The sequence below is a fragment of the Necator americanus genome, chromosome II (genome assembly GCF_031761385.1).
Source record: "Necator americanus strain Aroian chromosome II, whole genome shotgun sequence".
NCBI classification, from domain to species: Eukaryota; Metazoa; Nematoda; class Chromadorea; order Rhabditida; family Ancylostomatidae; genus Necator; species Necator americanus.
This window is the reverse complement of record NC_087372.1, coordinates 30,904,572-30,928,260: the sequence shown is the minus strand read 5'-3', so window position 1 is coordinate 30,928,260 and position 23,689 is coordinate 30,904,572. Positions and strand designations below refer to the sequence as shown.

The 23,689-nt window shown below is 39.4% G+C and overlaps 1 protein-coding gene across 4 annotated transcripts; it reads left to right on the top strand.

Moving 5' to 3' along the window:
• Positions 1 to 6: 6 nt before the first annotated feature.
• Positions 7 to 16,315, top strand: RB195_020019 (uncharacterized protein; the record flags this gene model as incomplete). Of its 4 annotated transcripts, none has more annotated exons than XM_064188130.1 (19): positions 7 to 9; positions 2,248 to 2,307; positions 2,957 to 3,012; positions 6,196 to 6,352; positions 6,431 to 6,557; positions 8,438 to 8,637; positions 8,693 to 8,762; positions 8,823 to 8,888; positions 9,357 to 9,484; positions 9,547 to 9,633; positions 9,696 to 9,791; positions 10,380 to 10,497; positions 13,485 to 13,592; positions 13,709 to 13,763; positions 13,816 to 13,871; positions 14,867 to 14,939; positions 15,000 to 15,124; positions 15,840 to 15,949; positions 16,250 to 16,315. In XM_064188130.1, the coding sequence occupies 19 exons, from the start codon at positions 7 to 9 to the stop codon at positions 16,313 to 16,315; spliced, it is 1,761 nt and encodes a 586-aa protein (XP_064044010.1). The 4 variants fall into 4 exon arrangements, with proteins under 4 accessions (XP_064044010.1, XP_064044011.1, XP_064044012.1 ...); XM_064188131.1 differs by lacking the exon at positions 2,957 to 3,012 and adding an exon at positions 4,568 to 4,594 and having other exon boundaries at positions 2,248 to 2,312; XM_064188132.1 differs by lacking the exon at positions 2,957 to 3,012 and adding an exon at positions 4,568 to 4,594 and having other exon boundaries at positions 2,248 to 2,312; positions 13,816 to 13,949.
• Positions 16,316 to 23,689: the final 7,374 nt, after the last annotated feature.

Genomic DNA, 23,689 nt, shown 5'->3' with positions numbered 1-23,689 from the left:
CCATGTATGGTAAGTTTAATAGTTATGCAACTATGCAGCAGATGCTTACGCTTCTATCGGAAATCGTTATTATGAAATAAAAGGATAAAAAAGGATAAGGTTAATGGAGTACCAATCCACTTGGGATGCACCACCGCGTTTTACTACAATTCTTAATCATTGGGGTTTTTGCAACGTGTGTTAGTCTGCCTATTCATTGACTTGCGGAGGCCAGCCGATGATCAAGTCAGTCCCAAGTTTGATCTTCTTCCAATCTTGGCATCGTAGAGTTGAATTGTACGCTAGTTTCGAGCAGAACCAAGATTGTTATCGATCTTCATTCTGGCTAATGTTTCGACGTCGTCGCCTTCCTCAGAACCGCTTCTAAGCGAATGTCTGAGATGTTTTGTATTTCGCTGGTCTGGGCAATGCCTTAGGCAGATGAGAGGCTTGGCCATAGGAGGAACACTTGCTCCCACATTAGCCTTTGCTTTTATGTCTAAGTTAAAAAAACAATACTGGAACGCAAACCTCTTTTGTAGTGCCGATATATAGATTATTGTTGCATTACATGTCCAACTCGGGCGGATATGGACACTTGCTTCGATCTCTTAAATAAGCAATCTCAGTATATAAAGTTCACGAAGAAAAAATCCAGAGACAACTGGCTGCCTTTTCTCAATGTCCAGGTTCTTTTGTACAAAAGAAATTAGAAAACAAAGTATCGAAAACCGAAACCGTTTTAAGAACATTCTTATTCATTACCATTCGGCACACGCTCCAGAAAACTAGAAAGTCAGTCACTGAAAATATGTTTAAGGCAGCTGCAACGGTTTCATCTCAGGCTCAAGGGCTATAGCCTTGGTGAACATGGCTAACCACATTAATCAGTCAAATAGGTCAATTAACCAGCAACGGTTTCCCAAAAAGGAACCATGTAACAGAGCGCGAGTGCCACATGGTAGAAGAAACAAAGATCCCTTTCTAATTTCTTTTTCTCGGATGTCATGATGAATGCAGTGACAGCAAGGTTACGACAGCCGGGTCTGCAAGACTCAGAGTAGTGGACATACCACCTGCGAGCCCGAAAATACAGCTGCAATCGGGTTTATGACAGGCTTTGTGAGGTACTTTACTCGCGCCGTTTGTTCGAATGGAAGGCAGGGAATTGTGTGGTATCCGGAGTTATCTATCTGATCATCTGTCAGTATGTGGGGCTGCGTACATTAGCAAAACAGGAAGAGAACTACGTACCCGATCAACGAGCCCCTTTATGGGCAAAACCATCAACACCTTCAGTTGCTCACCGCAAACTTCTTTTCAAAATAGCAGTCACGATCCTGACACGCGATTCAGACTTTTTGGCGCGGAAAATATTGGAAGCGTGTTACGTAACAGCCACAAATCCTATCATGAATCGTGAAGAAGAATGCTGTGACCAACGAGCCGGCGCCATATCAAGACCTTTGCGGGTTTTGACCTGCGGTCAGATAATTAATAACGATGGGGTATCGTTATTAATTACTATTAACGGCGCAACTCTAACAAGCTGTGGTCCGCTAACATCGCGGTTTTATGGCTGTCAAGGTAAGTATTGTATTGTGATCTGTTTCTCTGACGTTGTCTTTGAGTAATCTGTTTGCTAAGTCATATCTCGTCTGAAGGCGAGGCGTTTGAGGGATTGATTACATCTATCTTTGGTTTTCCAGGCTCTGAAGAAGATGACGACGCCGAAACGTTAGCCAGAATAAAGATTGATAACAGATTGGCACAGAACCCAAAAGTAGTACACGATCAAGCCAGTGTTCTTATCCTTACAGACAAGACCGGTTTCAATTTATCGACCCGGAGGGAAGAAAGGATTGGTTGGGAGTAGGGCAGTTTCGAACCGTCGACCGTGCAGTCCCAGCGAACCTCATACTGATTGTGCCACTCCCGGCCCTATTATTATGAAATACGAGGAAGAAATACCTTTGCAAAAATCCTGCGAAGTTGTGATTTTTGTACTCGTATTTATGGTTTTCAGCGAAGGTGAAGAACTTCTTAGAAGCCTTCAGTATTTGCTTGCTCTGGGTATATAAGTCCTTTTGTCATTATTATGAAAAAAATATTTGTATTTGGCAAACGCGGCTATTTGGATTGCTAAAAGTAGAGGAGAAAAACGATTACGTAGCGTCCGATTTGAGTGAAGTCTTTGCTGTCTAATTTTAATCTATTCTTTTTTCCACTCCATTTTCTGATGTTTTCCAGTGTAGTAGCAAGTTTCAGGATTCGGTATATCGAGGATTACATTACAGCAATTGGGAAAGTGTCGCAGTACCTATTTGTGTAAGGTGTATGCTTTTCGATTCTAGAGTTTCTCCGGAGCCGTCAGGTTTCTTAGGTTGTGATTATACCTTCTTTTTTTGTAAATTCTGCATGCTTGAGTAAAGCACATGTTTGTAAGTACGTACATATAAATAATATCCACTGCACATCTTGCTCGTATTATCCGCGTGAAGTAGTTTTTCTTTCTTTTTTTTTTGTGTGCATGAATATAGTTGTTTTATTCGAACTTGTATGTTTCGTATCTGGTATTTGGATGTAATATGCTGTAATTACCGGTCATATAGTATTGAGTATTGATTAAATCTGCTTGTAATGAGTTGTTGCTGATGATGAAGGAACCTGCCGTTTTTTATTTGTCCAAAGAAAATTTTCTGTCCTCATTGTCAACAATAACTCAATTAGTTGTTATTTGTCTAAGCTAACTTTCACTATTCTACATAGGTTGGTTTTCGAAGGTCATATCATTCTTTTTTGATGTCGGTTGCATAGTATGTTAATGTTTCTATTTTGAGAAGGCTAGTCTCATTTATCCACGATTGTTATTTCTTGTTACTACATTTCATTGATTTTATGTCATATTTCCATTTTTTTAATGTTAGGATCTGATCTGTATGCGTGAATTTATAGACTTTGACGCACAAATATCCAGAATCGCATTCTCACAATCGCATCTCAGAGAACGAGAAGAGATGTGACCCACGTTGTGTAGGTGTTGATTGAATTGCCTTTTTGGGCTTCAACCCGGTGTTTAATACACTCATAGGTTTTTGTAGCCTAAGATAATAGTTGAGCTTTATTGACATTTTAATAGTCTGAGTAGCTAGATAATTCATATGGATATCATGGTCTTCTTGCTGACGTGTAGTTCCCTGTTTCATCTTGCAGTTGACCAAAGTAGGAGAATTTTTACGCTGACTGGGTCACCCATTGAGTTAGCTAAACATTTCCTCTTTAATGAAATATTACGAGTAATTGTCAAGAACAAAAAGAAAAATAGAAATATCGCTGAGATTCATTAAAGTGCAGTGATGGAACGACGAACGGATAAAAAATGTTTGAGGATTGAGAATCCTCGATATTTCTACTTCTTTGATGTTTTGTTGTAGTGTCTATCTACAGTGGACAATTAACGTTGAAGAATCTCGTGTGACTCCAGTCCTAGGTAATCAAACGTTAGTGAATTAAAATAACAATCAACAAAAAAGAAACAGGAATAGGAAAAGTCTTGCCAAAGCACAGTGTGTGTGTACCATTCATAATATAGCGTCATGTAAGAGTTGTGTTGTGCCTTGCTGTCTTCGTTGTAGTTTAAGAAATATGTATTGTTTGCAATAACGTAGAACGTTGTTCATATGTGACACTAGATCTTTAGATAAAGTCAGATTTGTACGGCCTGAAGCTTCTTATATCCCTCTTTGGGGATCATGGTTGTGCTTCATGCGCTTTTGTCGGTCAACTCGTGAAAAGATGCTTTTTCGCTTTTGTTAGAATTGTGAAGCTGTGGGCATACCGTTGAACCAATTCATGCGCAGTTCACAAAATAACATGCACATTGCTTGTTATAAAGAAGTTATTTTTTCTTATGAACGAACCATCCTCTTTTTTTCTTTAGTAAACTAAGAGTTTAGAAAAGTTTCTAGTACAGAGACGTTGGTGAGATCAGTTTGCACTGCTTTATTGGAGTAACGGGATGAAAATCTGGTGCATTTCGATGATTTGGATCCGGAATTGTGCATATTTCAAGCATCAGTTCCCTACCATTATGGAGGTTTTGTTTATGAATAGTTTATTCCGACTACAAAAATTGCTTTACATGTGACCATAAGTGTAGAGGAGGTGCTCGAGATACAGGATCAGACTTACACATGTGGAAGTTTACTCTTCGTACATACAACTGGGGTAGTTTTCAAAATAGAACTTAGAGAATACAAATCCTTTTGAAGATATAAGGATGTGTAAGACAAAGTCCATCTCTACTTGTTTCTGCTGAAGGTTCTGAGAAAAACTTTGCGAATTTGCAAACAACACTACTTCAGATATCGTATTGAGATCTACGCAGTAGATTCTTCGTCTCTCTTCACCGCTTTTCTAATTAATGATAATTCGTAATTCTCCATGGATTCTTTTCTGCGTCTCAGCCGTTATCGCGCAGAATTTGGATGCGTATATCACATGACGCGTGGACACATGTGCAAATATGTACAATCATCAGAAAGAACTGTTGCTCGGTGGTGGGTTGATTGGCTGAGTAACATCCAAGACGCAGTCGACTTCAATCGATACCAAGGTATTCAAACATAGGTAGAATAAAATATGAAAAAAATTAAAGGGGCATAAGAATGGGACCATGAGTATAGTGGGGTGAAAACGAAACGAAGCACCACGTGCGTAAGCGGCAGCGCTCGAAGCGGCGCGGTCGAGAAAACGGTTGGAATCGAGGTGGGATCATCGCGAACTGCAGCGAAGAACGCCCTTGATCCTTTGTATGCTCGTATTTGCCTTACCATAGTTGCACCTGCATCCTCTAAAGTCGCATGCTAGCCCAGTTCCGTAAATGCACAAAGCAGCAGAAAGTTCTTGCTTGACTATACATAATTTGAACTGTAGCTGTTGTGTTACTGGATAACTTCCTTCGCTTTTTTCGGGGTTAGGTCTTAGCCTTGCCACCGGGTCTAACTGTTTCCTCTCAACTTATATTTCATTAATTTCTTTTCTACCTAGAATTATGCTCCAGAACTTCAAATGCTTCACCAAAGACCTCGTAAAATCTTTATTTATTATCAAGCTGTTCTATTTTTCTCTAGTTAGACGAGAATATACGATGCTGAGGATTTGTGCACTTAAATATTCGTCACTTTGCGGATTCGTATCACGTTGTGAATTCTGCGCTCCATAGTAACATCGTTCACTGGTGGGAGCTCAGTTTGAAAATTATTTTCTAGACGTTAAGCTTCTTCGTCAGATGCCTAAGCTTTACTCCTTTTTTCTGTGCTATTCTAATCACTTCTCTTCGACTTTACAATGTAGTTATGGTGGTCTCTCTGGTTCCACTTTCGCTTCGCCTGCTTTGCCGTAGTTCAGAGGGGAATTATTGTATTAATTTCTATCCAAAGTCTCTTGATATTTTAAAATCCTAGTTCTATTAAGTAATGCCCGGCTAGTGGCACCATAGAGTTTCTTCTTTTTCTTGATCGCCACTGCTGCTAAGGAGAAATTCAACAACGTTTTTTTGTGTTAGAAAGGAGCTTTTTTATGGTGTCAGGTTTCTTCGCGGTTAATTAATTTTGCAGGAACTAGGGGAAGTGATACATACTATGATTTTATATTTCACTTCTATATTAGGAAACATTCTAATTTTTCCTCGTTGAGGTCTTTCGTATATTCTATGCGTCTGGGTCCATAGTTGTGTCGAGCTTGTTCCTTCCAGTTTAATTTTATGCACAGTGCTTGGAAACGACTAATTCCTTCGAATTTATCTTGTTCTTGAACAAAACCGTTCGGAACAACTTTTTTAAAACGCATCTCGGGAACAGCGTACTGCACAGCATAGGACAGCATGATTACCCAAATTTTTTCACTGAAAGCTAGAGTGTTCGAGAAGAAAACACAGTCCAAGCGAAAAATTTAGATGTATGGTGGTGCATTTACACAACACGACTAACGTGTTTGAGTTTTAATATCGGAATGGCTTCTTGTCAATTGAAATCTTGTTTTGTTTCAACTTTCACGTAGTTCCTCTTATTTTAAAGGGAAAAAATGTTATTCCGAGACAAGACCATTAGTAGATGCTTCGGTACTCTGCATGTATGAGATATACGAAAGTTACGGTCCGCTTCGTTATTATTGCATTGCTGCTGATAACTACTGTTCTACTCTGCGCACGTTTAGGATGCCTCCAAAGCGGGCACCCAATTCCAAGCTCCACCAACTTGCTGTGGAATTGCCGCTGAACACAATTATTTCGGATTCTACCACAAAGAAACAATACTGTGTAGGACGTCAATTTGCTACTGGTGGATTTGGGAGGATTTATACATGCACTGAGGTTTGTGTTGAACGTCCGGGGTGTACACATTTGTTTACTTGTTGTTTTTTTCTTGCTTTGTAAAGCTTCTTCGCTTAGGTTGGATCTAAGACTGAACTGGTGGTCAAAGTCGAACCGTACGGAAATGGACCGCTGTTTACAGAAATGAACGTTTTCATTCGAATTTTGAAAAAAGAGCAAATTGAAGAGTTCATGAAATCACGAAGTAGGTCCGCGTTTTCGAATTTTACATGCACTTCACTTGCTGAATGTTAAATTGCACAAATGTGAAATATTATTTCGAATCTGCTCAACACATTGACTTAATAACCTCGTTCGTATTACTTTTCGATGCGGTTGTTTGGATCTTTGTGAGGTGAGTCATCTTCAAGAATATTAATGAGTACAGGCTGTTGGATGTGCATCAAGAGCTTGAATCAATCCATTAGCTGCTCCGTATTTCTTATTACTCGAAAGTTGGCGTCTCATATGAATGGCAACGCCAAATGTCCTCAGGTTTTCCTTTACCGCCGCCACCTATAAGCTCCGCCTTTTGTACAAACAACCTTCTCCGGCTTATATCCCAGGGCATCTACAAGGCAACTCAAAGAAAACTTATCGTAAAAACTTTAGGAGATGTAGTGACATGTTGGTGTTCTCTGTGCGTCATTCTCCGGCGCATCGCATCCAATTTCGCGTAACGTTCTTTGTTATGGCATACCGCAGGTCAGTATCAGTCAAGCTCCGTGTAAAGCAGCTTCCTCTCGATGCCGCCAGCCCCCAGTGTTGTCATAGTGAATTCCTGCGACTAACCCTCTATCATAGTCCGAATAGCGGGGAGAAATACTCGCACTTTGGCTTCAGGGTTGACCACAGGCCCTTCGTATAGACTGGAACACCGAACTGATGTGACATATCTTCGATTTATATCCATTTCGTATCCATTGCTATTCAATAATAGAATCCAAATTACGGAACTCTTCTACGAGTTCGGTCGTCCCTCCACTGATTCCTGTTGGAGGCCTCGAATAGATACTCTTGAAAGCCATCATCTGGATGTTACTAGGCTGTTCTTTTGGTGAGCTTACGAAGAAGTTGAATAGGATCGCTCCTGCCTTCTCACTCTGTCTTTTTTCAACCTCCACCTCATGCTTTGAAGTGCGTCTAGAAAGTATTCGTCGACTCTGTAAAAAGCGGTCATGACGTCCAGAAAAGGTGACGGCAAATGCTTCGACTACGGCTCTTTCAATTCGATTACATTTCTTACTCTAAAAGCTTGATCGGTCATAGATTGAGCAGATCTAAAAGTGACATGTTAAAACTTTTTTTTTGTGATGTTCAATGAGTCTTTCAGAATAATCCTCTTCAGAACCTCGTACATAACATGCAGTAATGAAATTTTTCCATAGTATCTTGGATCAGTGAAGGATTGCTTTTTACGGTGTGAAAAACAACTGTATGTCTTTTCATGAAGCCGCATTGAACGAATGATCTTCATCTGTCCGGATCTTACGAATTCCAGACAGATAGAATGTATTGTATTTGATTTACCTGGCTTAACAATTCTTTGCATCTTCGCCGAGTTGTGTCGTTCTAGAATATAGGTGTGTTCAACCATCCTGATCCACAGTGAAAGCTCTCACAAAATCTCCATCCATTCATCCGTATTTCATATCCTGCGTATTTGACGTCTCGCCTAAAATGCCCATTGACACAATTGCTGGGTATTTTCAGTACCGAGTATAGTCAGATGACTCTCGTGGTCTGCTCGATGACAGCACACTTTATGTGCTTGGGTAACTTTCGCATATAAATAGTTATATAGTTCGTACGTGTACTCAAATGTCTTATTACATTTAGTAAAAGTAGGGCTACACCAAACGGGTAGCAGTCAGATCCGAATTTGCGGTTCCTATAACACTAGTAAATATTTATTGTATTTCTATGCATACATAAAATCCCAGGCTGTCAGCTTCTTTGCTGCCGCAGAAATCGTAGTAGTAACTCGACGGACCAAACAGTTTTTTTTTTGCCTGGAAAACGATAGGAATAAAGTTTTATTGTCTCATAGATTTTTTTTCTTTTTGCAAAGAGAAAACTTTATAGATCTTAAACGCTTGGGAGTGCCAAAGATAATCTCCTGTGGAATTTACACACATGGAAAGGATAAGCTGCGCTTTCTTGTAATTCCCAAATACGCAACCTCTTTGGAAGCTATTCGAGAGAAATCAAAGACTTTATCTGCACGTGATGTTTGGGCTGTTACACGATCTATTCTTGAGAGCCTCGAATATATCCACGACAAAGTAAGAGTTGATCATTATTTACTTTTTGTGTGCTCTAGTTCCATCATTGTTGCAGAACTATACTCATGCTGATATCAAAGCGGCGAACATACTTCTTGAACGTACCGGAGACTTTACATCAAGCGGTGAGCTTTTGTCTTAGGATTACTTCATTTTTCTTCATTCGAATGGCGTGCTGTTTTCAGTGCTCGTGGATTTTGGTTTAGCTCGATTATCATCCAGCAATGAGGACAAACCAGATAAAAAAAGAGGTGTTTTACACTTTTGTTCTTCTCATTTCGATTTTTGTTAACGAGCAGAATAGCTGCTGAATGCGTATGAGTATTCAACAACTTATATAATTCCCATCGGTTACAAACTACCAATGGCATTTGGAAGTTTCTAATTTCCTACACTAATTTTTATTCTCAGTGTAGTATCATGTAGTAGAACTAACAGTTTGCTTACAGTGACAGGAAAAGTCTGATTTGGTACTATTCTACACAATGGTACTATTCTAACAAAGCGAAGTGTCATAGATTTGCCCTACTGAAGTGATGACGCGCTCATTTACGGGAGCTCGCAGCGCTTCCTCGCCCCCTGGGCATCTTTTGATGCCTAAACAGTTAAAGCGAGCAGCAAAACCTGGGTTGCCTTCAGAAATCGGGCATTTGTAGAGAATTCTAGTTGGAACGTGAACTGTAACATCCAGGAATAAACTTATAGCATATCCCTTCCAGCTCACAACGGTACTGCAATCTTCACTTCGTGCGATGCTCATCGTGGGTGTCATCCTTCATATCGGGGAGATCTAGAAATACTTGCTTATAACATTTTGTACTGGCTCAACGGCTCTTTGCCGTGGGAGGTATGGTACACAGAATTGAACTGAGGTAAATTCTAGCGTTCAAGATTGGTCATTTTTTTCAGGCTTTTGAGGCAAATCCAAGTAAAATATACGAATTAAAGCAGGCATTTTTGAACGATCTGACAGGGAACTTGAAGAAATTGCTTCAGGTTCTCTTCTTTATGATAATATCTGTCACTTTTGATTGAGATAGATCCAGATCATGTTTCAGAATAATCTGGAGTCAGTTGCTCCTCTGCAGGAAATATTTTCAATAGCATGCAAAACTGGGTATTCAGAACATCTCGTTTTTCCCAAGTTGTACAAGGTTAGCTGATTAAATACCTATTTATTCTCAAGTTTGTACAGTTGTACTCATCGACGTAGTGATTCTGGACAACAGTATGTAGATTACTGTTTTAAAGCCTTACTATCATTACTAGGGTTACTGTATTCACCTTCTGTGTTTCATCTTCCTTAAACAAAAAGTACAACTAAACAAAAAGCCAGAGTCAGTTGACACATCTCATGACTGTCGATGCGTATGGCAGTTGTTCAGCGTGGAGTATTGCGTCTTGAAATCTTTAGGACATCTCAATGAAGGTTCGGCAGTGATAAGGCGGGGCTTTGTTTGCTAGGGAAATTTCAACGCTCGGTGTCAGGTGCGAGCTCTTTTGTTGCGCGGCAAATCAAACGCATCAACTAGTGACTCCTGGTTCCGTGCCTTTCAATCATCACCATCATCGGCGAATTTTGAAAATGTATTGAATATTCCTTCTGGTGTGATCTTCTAACCAGGCAGAAAACATTTTGAAAGGAATAGCCTAAAATAACTAACAGCAAACTCTTTCCGTTGGTTCCATTCGAATTTATTCTCGTGTGATTTTGTTTTGTGAGTTAATGATGTTCTGTTAAGATTGCCGATGAAGCATTGAAGCGTGTTGGAGCTACTGGTCATAAGCGCATTGCAAAAGAATGTGCGGGCGATGTTGTAGAGTCTAAGAAGAAGAAAATGTCGAGTCGCGACAAACAAGGTGGGATTCTAGTGGTACTTCGTTGGTTCTCATTTCGATATCCCCACCACTTTTAGTTTCTTTATCCATTCATTTGTTCTAAAAGTTTGTGGTGTCTTGGTAATAATCACTGCTTTTTACTCTGTTCAATGTCTGTGAAGGCTGTGCTCTTCATCTCTCAAGTCCAGTGGTCATGAACCTTCAGCGAATTTTCGAATGTTCCAAAAGAACTCCCTAAAAATATGGCTTCTCAATATTTTGTTGCTTGCCTTCCAGTTAACATGGTCTACCTATTGTCTAAGGTCGAATAACCGGCAGTCGCCGTCCCGAGATTTCTGCAGGCATCTCAGTATGCCCCACCCGAATTTTCACAATATGTCGTCATACTTTCTGTGTACGACACAGGGTCTCCCTCAGCAACCCGGCCACTTCCAGGAGGATTCATGAACAAGGAGCCAGGTTCAACGGCCACGTCATCAACTGTAACGCCGCTGCATCGGTCACTGCGTCTTCGACGTGCGCCGAAACGACTGCAGATCAATCCATCAGCAAAAACATACGTGTAGACAAATCCGACGGTGTAAACTTTTGTGAATTCGTGCTGTTTTAACTCACCCTTGCATGATGAAACTAATTTCTTCCTTGTACTATCTACTATTAGTCTGAAGATCTCTCATCAATTCTGGTACAGTACAGGGAGGACAGGCTTTTCGTTTTTCATCGTTATAACATTGATTTCTGCTTGCTGAAATCCAGAGACACATCAATTACAAGCCTCTCAAGGTATTAAAACTACAACAATCACTATGTCTATGCCTGCTTTACTTTACCTCTGCTTTTCTTTTTAACCCTCTTTTGGGCTCACACTCTAGATGGAAACATGCTGAGCCCTGCGCATTCTTTTCTCTTTTTATTTTTTCTTAAACATAATTTTTTATCCTATCATCTATCGATAAAGTAACACATTATCAAGACTTAGGAGGACTATATTGGCTCCCTGAGACAAGAACGACTAGAAGTGCAAGTAATAAAATGACTAAAGTGCACGAAAAACTGTGTGACTATTCAGTAAATCAGGTTGCTGTGATTACAACTAGTCTAAAACCTATCAGAGCTGCCACACTAAAAGCGCGGCTGGTCAGCGAACTTTAACAACATTGCACCGCAGATTGAGCGATTAGTAGCAAACACTAGCTGCAGAAAGGCGTTGCACGAGGATCTTTTGTAATACAGGCGGAAGATGATTCTGGAACTAGCGAAAAGAAGGACCATTCCAAAGATTTGCCGCAACTACCTTCGCGAGTATAATATTTCGCTTACAGCCCTGCTGAGCGAAGACAGGATTCCCACCTTTTCTTGTCGTAAGATGGAAATCATCTCGGGTGAGATGGAAATCATCAGGGAAGCTATGGACCAACTGACGGACCAAGATCTTCGTGCCCATCTCTTCGACTTCACAGTTCTTTAAGTCCTCTGTTGCGCACGGATACGTGGGCTATCACGCCTAGGAAGCTACTCATTACCCACAGAGCCCTTGAGAGATGCCCTCTGAAGTTTAACCGGCGCACACAACACCTAGCGCATCTTTGTAGCTCCGACTTAAGGCCAGTGTCCCGTCTTCGCGAGCCTGCGGAATATGTATCGAAACCAAAGCATAGATGAGTCTGTCACATTATAAGATAGATGGACAAAAGGAACGGTAGAGCGGATTCCAAGAGATGCTAAACGCCTTCGAGGGAGGCCACCAACGAGATGGGGTGATGTGTAGGTTGCACGGAGGGAACAGCTGTGAGCTTAGCTGTGTAAGGAAGGATCTCGTCGCTGACGAAACTTAGAAACATGTTGGATGTTGGACAACAGAGAGGGAACGAAACAAGTGGAGAGGATGCTGGAGCCGGGACGTCCAGGTAAGACAGGCCATCTGTGTATCTAAGAAGTATCAGACATAAGGTCATTTTAGAAGAGATTTATGAGAGTTATAAGAGCGAGTTACAAAATATAGTGGCAAATATATTCTGTTCATGTGGTCCGATCCCCAGGTTGATCATGGGTATAGGCCGCATCTACGTTTGTCAGTGTGTTGAACTATTTTGAAGAAGATAGTCTTGCTATTCGAGCAATTTACTGCCTAATGCCGTCTCGAGAATATTATGTTCTGTTTCTTGACATTTACTCGTGACGATTTTTCTATACCACATACCATGGAAGTGTTCAGAAAACGATAAATAAGGGATTATAGGCTGAAATGCATTCTACACCTCAGTCGCATCTATCGGTTTGACTTAGCAAACTGTAGGTTCTAAATATATTGTGAAAGAATTAAAAATAAGTGTTTGGGAAAGACATTCGTGGAAGTACACAATCGAAAATAAGTTGTACATGAAGTCTAACTTCGTACAAAAATTTCTGTGAAGTATCTTAGGAATTAATTGGAAATCAGTACACAACCTTGTTCCGGACGCATTTTTACTATTATACTACTCGTGAACCCTTTTTGAGGTTACATGACTTTTTTTACGGACATCGCGCCAATTTCGAAAGAGACCTTCCAAAAGCTGACAAGCAAAATTGAATATATGGTTGAATTTCAGAAAGAGATTAAAAGCTGAAAAAATATAAAGTAACTATTTCTGACTTTTCACCACCATTAATTTAGTTTTTTTTTTTTCAATTTTGTGCCTGCGCAAATCTAGTCCTCATCTCCACTGCAATGTACTTGTTTGGATAGCTGACTCGATGGAGATTTCGCGCTGCTAGAACTCATCACGGTACACTGCACGTATGCACATAATTCGAATATTTTTGAATGTAATAATGTGCAAGTTAGATGTGGGTAAAAAACACTCAAAAAGGTTGTGTAGTTCAGTTTATAGAAACGTCATATAACCGCTCAGTTTAAAATATTTGGCCTCTGATTTTGGTACTTATCATGTCATCTCAGAAGAACATCCATTTCCGCAACTGAGTAGACCTTCTAAGTCATGTTGTCTAAGTGGAATGCTTTTTAGCAACGTCGTCAAAAGGACGAAGAACCGGTAAAGAGGAGGAGAAGTCTGAAGATAGTGTGGAAGTCGTTGCACCACCAACACCACGCCTGGTCCGTTTTAGAAAGAAAGGTGAACAATCTAATTTTGGTGTGCGTCTCCTCGTTTTATGTTCTTGAGAATGTATTCTTTTTACCTTTATTTCTCTAGTATTTTTCTCTGTCACCGAACTATGTTGACCGTTTTAGTTGCTCCTACTCCCACAACCTCCGCCACAATTCCTGAACCGAGGCGGTCACCGAGGTAATAGGGGCAAAATCAAAGTAGCACTGCGTTGTTTAATTGTAATTTTTAGAGCTAGAGATCGAGCTGCTGAATCATCGCTATCATCACAGGCACAACTTGCACGTCGTAAGCGACGTACTTTGCTTGTTTTATTTGATTGGATGTATGATTTGTGTAGCAGAACATTGTTTTGGTTAATATCAGGTTAGTGAGAATAGGGAATCGTGAGACCGAATCTGTAAATTCGTGTTTTTTTTTTCTGGAGAACAGAGGTTTTAGCTTATTCCCTGAAAAAGATAGCAGCGAAACATCTAATGCGTTCTTATATATAGAAGAAATATAATCGAAAATTCCGGGGACACATAAGCAGAGCCAATCTAAATCAGAAGTATAGGCTTCCTTCTAAGATTAATTCGCGTATTGTGAATGAGCGCAGAAGAATAGACTTACCACGCATTTCTCCCTCATTACTCACCACCTGAAGTCTTTGTAGTAAGTAAGTTGTAGTAAGTAGTTTTTGTAAAGGGAGGCAGAACATTCGATAACTAAAGATGCAAAAAAAAAGGTTTATACATCTATCTTTGTGGTAAAGTTGTTATCTTCCTCTCGTAGTCTGAGTCCTATTCTTTTTGCATTCGACGGAAATTCTCGGATCTCTTAGGCCTCAGACTTCAAAAATTAATTCAGGAAGAACTGCATCACTTCGCTTGTGGGGTGTGCTCTTTTTTCCTTTCTGAAAAGGAGCTGATCCCTATTTACTAAGTTGTTCTTGTCTAATTTAAGAAGACACAAAATTTTCCTTAAAATATTGGAATATCACGAAATAAAATTGTTGATTCCACCTCACGATGCATGGAAAAGAGAACTTTCAAGACGGTTTCTGACTCGTTCATCAAGGTAGCTGCTATTTCTTAACATTTTTATGTCACTTCATTTCTTGGTTGTATGCAGACCACCTCTTACGGATTGATGAACGTTACACTTTATTTAAAGGATTTCTTGCATTCTATTAGCAAGAACTCTTTTCTATACTTTTCGAATTAAAGTGAGAAAGGGTTCCTATGTCTAAATTAGATGTGCTTAATCAAATGGAAACATATGACTTTTTTCTTATATTTTAGAAACTCCTAGTGTTGCGGCACGAGACCGTCGACGCGCTGCAATTAAAGCGCATTCTGCGGAAATATCAGCAAGGTTTGCGATAGTGTATAGTTGCCACATTTTCCAAACTGATTGCTTCACGTGTTTTTTTAGATTGCCTTCTGGAGAAGTTATCCCAGGACTCTCGGTTCGTCGAGCTCCATGCTCTCAGTTGGATGTAGAGTCAAACGTGCCTAGTGGTGATACTAATGGGACCCCAACAGAGAAGAATAGAAAAAGTGCGTTAGCGTATTTTCTAATTTTTTGGGTGTCACAAGGAATCATTTTGTGCAGATTGCTTACTTCATTTATTTTCTTTGATCTGCGTATTGTGGGTTAAAGGCAGATTATCGATTTTGGTGCGGAATCATCAGCAAAAGAGTAATTTTCGGATAATAGATTGTAGATAATAATAATTTTCGGATATAGAACCATGTATGATTCCGCTCACCTTTTTCTAATCGTCATTTAAAAAACGGCATGGGAACCGCTTTAGGTCCTACTAGGGACGTTAAAAGTGGTTTTTTTGTCCACGCTTCGGTCCCAACAACAACCATTTCATTGGTTTCACCTGCATGAGCATGCTGTTTAGATGACACCATAGATACTTGGTCGTTCGTATTTGGATGCGGCGCCTGCACAACGGTAGTGTGTTGCAACTAGAATCGTCGTAGAAAGCGACGTCTTCCACACCGTTTTTTTTCGAAGATTAGGAAAAGATGAAGGGAACCATGGCGGGCTCTGTAGTCTACTACTCAAACTCTATATTTTCGCTTTGGATTCCGCACCAGGTCAAAATCATGATACGCTGCCTTTAAGAATGAAGCTAAATACTGTACTGCAACGAAGTTTATTTGTTGCTCCAAACAGAACGAACGATTTTTGACTGAGTTTCACACTAAAAATATCTCCTTGATGCTCATCCTTTCGATGGATAACATGCACAGTTTGTAGGACCAGGAGCGAGAGTTTCTTCCGATGTCAAACGCAGCCCTACCAAATTGCGTAAAATACCAGGAATGCTGAATTTTCAACGCGGTCGACGGTCGATTATTATTGATCAGGTACACTCACTTCTACTTAAACTCACAGCTTCAAAACTTCCATGAATATGAAAATTTCTTACTTCCTTTTTCTAGCTGTGTTAATACTCACATTCCCATAGTTTCTCCAGCTGGATTCTCCAGGTTAAGAGTTGTCCTCCGTTAATATCATCACCACTATGACGAAATTTCAATATTCAATAAAGCTTTAAGGTCGGATAAAACAAACTGGTTGGGATTATTTTTCTGACGCACTTTTTCAAATTGTTCTCATGCTAGTGGAACGTTGGAATATCTTCATAAGGCTAACCACCATTTCAGATCACGAAGAAGTACCAAAAAATCGCTGAAAAGAAGCGTCGTTCTCGGGAAGTTAATGATGAGTAGTTATTCTGTACCGTTCTTTTTTGTTTGATCTAATTATTACTAGGTTCAGTGATCTCTTGAGTATATGCATTCTCATGTTGGCAACTTCCAAACAATAGGTAGACGCTCAAATTTTAGAGGCTTCAGTGAACCAGATTTACATTAATGGTGTTAAGTTATAGAGTTTTTTCTTATTTGCTATTGTTCTGATGAGTTTACACCACTTTCACTTGTGTACAGGTCTGTATTTACTGATGAGCAGTTATCCTTTTCACACTTTTTCTTGTGGTTGGCCGAATAAAAGCAGAAATCGCTGTTAAGTTCTAATGGGCTGTATCATCTGTACTTTTTTATAACGGAAGTTTTCCGAACTGTATTGCTCGATGATGCGCCGGTGGCCATTCATACATAGGTGGAACATTGTTCGTCGACCTCCACGTCTATGTCTACATGTGCAACAACCACAATCATAATAATTAATTATAATTACCTGCATACTAGAGGTGCAGGTATTTCAGTCATGGTTTCCGTTTTCCGATCGATCCGCTGGGGAAAGAAAAGTTTTTTTTTGTTGAAGATACGTACTAATTACGTGAAATTTGAGTAGTATTAAATAGGATGCATTAATATCTATCGCGACGGATAGCGAGCATTATTTGACTACACCACTCACTGAATAGTTTTACTACCAATGAAAATGTAGAGAGTGATTTCTTTTTGAACTTTCGCGGGTCTTTGCTTATTTGACATGATTGCTATTGATAGTCCTTGCTGATCATTGAGAGTGGAGAGAGATTAACGTTTGGAGGGGAGGACGGATAACAGACTTGACTGAGTTGCATATTCATTTCTTCCTTTAATTGAATACTCCATATTTCTTCATTTATTATTATTTATTATTATTGTCGTTATTATTGTTATTACTATTATTATTCTGCTGTTGATGTGCGATGTCAAGGAATATCCTTCACGCACACAACCTTTCTTGCATTCATAAATTTATAATGCCTCCGAAATTGTCCACGTTTAGGAAACAGCTTCGAAATGAGTGCGTTCTGAGATTTTCGAAAGAGATTTAGATTTAGGTGTGTTGGCCTCTTGATTACTCCATGCTAGGCATGTTAGGTTTTAGGCATGTTCTGTCAATTCTCCCGGTCAACTATAAAATTCGTTGGTTCTCCAGAATTTTGTACTGTAGTACTGTACTGGAGGGTTCGCTTTTAGATTGGAAAAAAGCAGAAAATCTGGAAGGTCTTGTGATATTTGTTCTCGTAGATCTATTTCCAGCACACTCTTGGGTAGAGTGGAGGATTTGGGATTAACCGGCAGAAAGTGCGTTCGAAGGAAAATTACCGAAGACAGATTTTGAATCTAGTCTTTATAACAGTTAATCACAGAAATAAGGAAGAGTGAGCACTCCGAGAGTCGCCGCTGCGCGGGCGGTTTCAACGAGCGTGCAAACAAGAAAATCTTCAAATCCAGAAACTGTAACAGGTGAGAATTAGGTGTGAGATATTACATTATTACATATTATATTATTACATGTCTGCATTGGCACATAGCACGCAGATACGACACCGAAAGTAATAAGGACAATGACATGACTTAAAATACCAGTAGGCATGTGATGTGTCCTCTTGGATTCTAGAATGAGGAGATGTCTGCGGGGGCACACCTCATGCGTACTTGGCGACTTTTAAGGTACGCACTCCACGAGATCCCACTACGGCGGGGTTTGCAACGAATACGCCAAAGAATCGTCAAGGCAGTAATCTCTCGTTACAGTACAACTTTAAATATGAATGTCTGCCATCATCCCACAAAATAGGTGTGTCCACACGAACGTTTCCTCAATGTAGAATTCGAGAGGATACATCACATTTCTACATATTGGTGTCATAAGAAGGTCCCATATACCTTTACATTTGCAGAAGCAGGTAAGAACATGGAAGGACTAAGAGTTAATCACGTCATTATCTTAGGTTGTTCCTAAGTAAACTATTTTATTTCTGCTATTTTATTTTATTATGCTATTTATTAACTATTTCGTATCTCTTTTTTCTTATGCAAATAGTATCGTTCTGATATTATTACTTTCGGTGTCCTGCCTGCGTGTGGTATGTGCCAATGCACACATGTAGCAATACATCTTAGACCTAATTCTCACCGACTACGGTGCCTGAATTTGAAGAATTCGGAGTCTGTACGCTTCTCGAAACCAGCGTAGTATCAACCACAGCTTGCACCTTCTGGGTCGATGGTACGAGGACTGTTGGGGAGGATAAAAACACTGAATTGATTCATCGGTTGGCATCGCAAATCATTGCATAGGACAGCACGGATTCATAAACCTCAACGATTCCGAATTGCAATCAAATGCTTTGGCGCATACCAAGCAGATTGTTATGCCGCGGGTTTTACACTTTATCTTTTCAATTTCAAAGTTTCTTTTCTAACTTTTGGATTGCGAAAGGGATGGACCGCAGACCCGTCGTTTTTTTTTTGCTAATGAAAAACAAGGAACCAACACAAAAGTGGCGAGAATGGGACGGTAGCGTCGTGTTTGTAGACAAAAACAACTGACGACCACTTCACCTGCGGAACGTTCTCGTAATACATGAAGTTTCTATTTGTGTAAAAGAATATTTTGTTTTCTATGTGGTTTGAGCGATATTATTCATTTATGATTTACTTTTTGCGGCAAAATACTATTAATTTCGTGGTACATGTAGTATGCCTCCACCTGTATTAAGAGAAAGTGGGTGTGATCATGATAATTGGAACCTAGCTGTCTATCCATGGTGATCCCGCTTTGAATATGTATTTATTAGATTTAATGCTTTGTTTTCGTGTTAGAAAGTGGACATGTAGTAGGGTCAAAACGACATGAAGCACGCTGTAACGGCGTAGCGGTTAGGAGCGTACTGGAACCAGGGTCAAGCGTGTGTTGAGAATTTCTCAACAAAGGGTCGTAAGAGGGGTGTCGGATCAGGGGGGGGGGTCGTAAGAGGGGGTCGGAAAATTAAGAAAAAACTAAACTAAAGGTCGAAAAATCAGAAAAAAAAATGTAAGGAGCAAAGAGAAAAGAAAGACGGGGTTGTCGATTTAAAATGAACATACATTAAGGCGTACAAAATTTAGTGTAATTTAGGTATACAATATTCAGCAAAAAAACAGATGTGGAAACTGCTCTTTTTTTCAGACGTAGTGCTGTAACTTGAAAGAGGATCAGCAGTGAATAGCATGTTTTCACCGCATATCAGATTCACAACTGAAACGTATTCTAAGGTTTTTTTTCAGGTCCCGATATCTGCGACTAAAAAATGGAAGAGTTGTCTCAAGGAAGAAAAAAACGTCAATGATGCATATTCAGTACTTGAGTTCAAAATAAATTCGTTTAATATTTTAATAAACGATTGAAAAACGATTGAAAAGATGAAGAAAAGAAAAATCGCGGTTGCGGTTAAGGAATACTATTGTGGCATAAATAGTTAAGCTAAAAAGAGGGTACACAAACCACAAATTGGTTTTTAAAAAATTTATTCTTCATAATCCTGATAATGAAACTACTGCGCTTTTTGAGCTAATCTTGACGACTGACGACTTAGCATTTTTTTTGCTGCTCTAACTTATGCTTGATGACGTCGGAGTCGCTTCGGTGACACAAACCGTGGGAAATCATATGTCGTCGTACGTGCAAGGCAGTAAGGGAGTCCCCATTACCTGAACGAAAAGGAAAGCCTTCAGAAAGGAGAAGGAAGAAGCTCGTAGACAAAGGAAACGTACCAGTACCAATAGCATCCTTTCTAAAATATCAAGATTTTTATAAACAAGCCTCTCGGTTACTTTTGAATTAGCACAAACAATTGAAATCTTGAATAAATGTGATGCATAACAAATAAGGTGATAATGTTGTGGAGGTGATAAAATAGAAAACCAATTATTTTAAATGCAATTAACTACCTAAACGTTTTGAACCTATCAAAAAAATCAACTTGTTGTCAAACCCATCAAGTCTAAACACTACAAAATTGTGTGTAACTAATTTACATGAAAGATATCAAACTAACCAGAGATGACTTCGTATTGAGTACTAAGAGACCACAGGAAGCAATCTTCATAGCTTGCACATCTCTTCGGCACTCTTCTGTTACAGCTAGTCCAATATATTGAAGTTCCGCAGTGGTACGGAAACGTAGCGTCGAAAATTCGCTTAGGAACGGATGACAAACGAGATCTTCAGAAGCTAAGTAAAAGTAGAAGCATAGCTCCAATAAAAAGCAAGTACGCTGGCTCAAGTTGGTGAGTGTAGTGCAGACTTATTTATGCGCGATTACAAAGACTTCGATAAGGACATCTGTTAATTGGCCATTACATGATCTGTTGGAATAGGTGCTGATGTTATTGACTGGCCATTATTGGATGGCTCAACGCGATGCTACGCTGATTTTATTGCGACGGTCAGGGATCAGTCCATGTCAAAGGTGCTACTTTTGCATTTAGCGTAAAAGAATTTAAAGAGCACATTTCTCATCCAACAGTGACGAAGTTATTACTTTTAGTCGAAAAAGCAGTTCTGATGCTGATACTGAGCGAAAGAAAGACATCTACAGGCGCAATTAGGGTTAAAATTAGTGCAAAATAGGCTCCACGAGTTTCTGAAGATCTAGGTTAAAAGTGAGTTTTATGCAATAGAGCTGGCTGCGATCTGTAGAGAGAGATTTCTTCTATATTTCTGCAAAGTTTTGTGCCTCTGGCTTTCCTAGTCTTTTTGAAACCTAGTTGAGAAAAATCCCAATTTTTGCCTCAAATTTTCGGGTTTTTCTCAACTAGCTTTTGAGAGAACCACAACACCTACAGAGGCCAAAATTTGCAGTCAAGGGTTTTCCTTGATGCTCTATCCTAATATGGAGTCGAATGTTTCAACGGCGCTACCGTCTCTTCGCAACGGGAAAAAGAGCGAAATCTCAGATTTTCGGCAACGCGTCAAAATCTGTGTGACTTTAAACAAATTTCTATAACTCTGCTCATAGTTTATAAGAACGAATTCGGTTTGAAGTATGTTATAGGCGAAGATTTTTGCTATCATAGTTTTCTTTTACTTTTTTACAAGTAGTTTTCTTCTCTAAAAAAAAGCTAGTTGAGAAAAAGTTGAGAAAAATGCCAAATTTCTCAACTTTTTCTCAACTAGGTTTCAAAAAAACCAGAGGGTCCCTGCAAAAATGTTTTTAACCATTTTGTAGCACAAATCTTCCTCTACACAATGCAGTCAGCCTTATCTTCTTACTTCTCTTCGTTAGTGAGTTATTCATGTTTGTTTCAAGGTAACAAAATCCTGTCCAGCAGTAATTTCCAATTAAGGCCTGGTTCTAATCGCTAAAATAACCTCTGTATAACAATCACAATCGTATGTGGCAAACAGTGCTCTGAATGCAATTTCAAAAAAAAACTGCCGGTGAAATGTTCTCCTCAGTGATTTTTTTCCGGTTTTGCAAAAATCTAGATTACGGCGGGGATCGAACTCTCATCCGTTCATTTGCATTGTCGATGAGCAAAATTGTTTGTTAATAATTGGAAATAGTGTGAAAATTGTTTTAAAAGGTGTTCTCCTTCTTTTCCAGCTGTTTTTTCGTTTTGCAAAAATAATGGTTCTGGCGGGGATCGAACTTTTGAATCGCTGTATTACAATATATATATATATATTGTTTTACTTGTAGCATTACTTTTTTTTAAATAGTTTATTATTTATTTATTATATCGTATTATTTTAATTTATTTACTAGGCGTTTATTTGTTTTTTAGATTCTATTTATTATTATACCCAAATTTTGGTTGCTGTGTGGGCAGCTGTACTGGTAGGAACGAGATGAGGGGGTCTTTTTTGGGAGGGTCTGCGAGGGGGGTCGTTTTTAGGAGGAATTTTTGCCAACTATACGCTTGATCTTGATTGGAACCCTTGGTGGAACCACCCATCGCTGCACTTTGCGGTGAGACCACCTCGGTCCCAACTGCTGCCTCTGCTGCGCCGTTTCGGACGCGTACGCAAATGCACCGTACTTCATGTCGTTTTGACCCGAGTATAGGGTCAGGAACTTTTCACAACATTCAATATGGTCATAAACATATTTTCTTGAAGTCAGAATTTAAGATGAGTTTTAAAAAAGCGAGTGTTTACTACCACACCCATAATTGATCTAAACGCTGAGCCACGTGTACGCAAATTGTGTGAAGGGTTTTACAGATTTAGATTACATTATATTTTTTTATTATATTTATCATATTTAAAGAAAAAATTGTGTTTTATTCAGAAATTGGGGCCGGGCATACGAGTCTGACTGCCACCTGTTTGCGGTGGCCCTGCTTACAGTAGATAAAATCGGACGTTTGAATATACACACGATCTGGGTAGGTACGAGCTATATAACCTGTAAAGTTATATGGCGGAAGTAACCCAGATACTGCAAGAAGGTGCTGTCGTCGAGCACAGTTGAGCAAGTTATCCAGTGATTTGAATAGTGTGAATGGATGTAGTATAGGAGCCTCTGGACGGATGTACAGGACAAGATTCTTAGCAAATATGAGGCATTCAGCTGCATTCACGTGACCGTTCCAGAGCATAGGGTCCCAGAAGTTGAGAACACGTTCGTTAAGAGATGACAGGTTACTGCCAAAGACATGATTAAGGATTTTTTAATCTTCGAGGGGAACGATGAAGTACTTTATACAGATTAATACCGCTGGGGTCCGTCAACGCTCTCATCTTGAACTCAGAGTTGGTGAGGTCTATGAGTGCGCATGTGGTCTGGTGCACCAAAACTACCCGTTAATTTTTGGTCGTAAATGAGATAATTAAAATTTGTGTGTAATTTTTTCCTTATAAACTCCGCATTTCTGATATCATCTCGAATGTTTGCTCTCTGATACTTGTCTCCATTTTTGTACTGATGAATGGCATTTCAAAGAATATTTTCCAAAATTTTGCTAACACCTGCTTCATAATAAGATAGCGGTAGATTAGATAAGCTGTGAAAACTGTGGTGAAACATAATTGGTTAGAAATTCCATGCACATTTTGCCCCTGCATTTTCCTGCTTCAATTCGAATATTTGGCGATCCGCATCTACCGTATTCAGTAAAGTCGAATAAAGAACTTCACATAGAACAAATCAGGTAGTGAAGGAGGCGCACGTGTGCATGTTTATACAAATTTCTTGTTGTTGCAAATTTCTTCAATTCAGATCGAAGGGCACGAACAGAGAGTTTGTAGACATCATCTTCGTAGGATCTAGTCAATCTTTTTTAAAATTGGTTCCCTTTGATTATCTATAACTTTTTAATGCGTAAATGAATAGTAAACAGTTGATTAGGCTTGATTGGACGGTTTCGTTTTCTTTT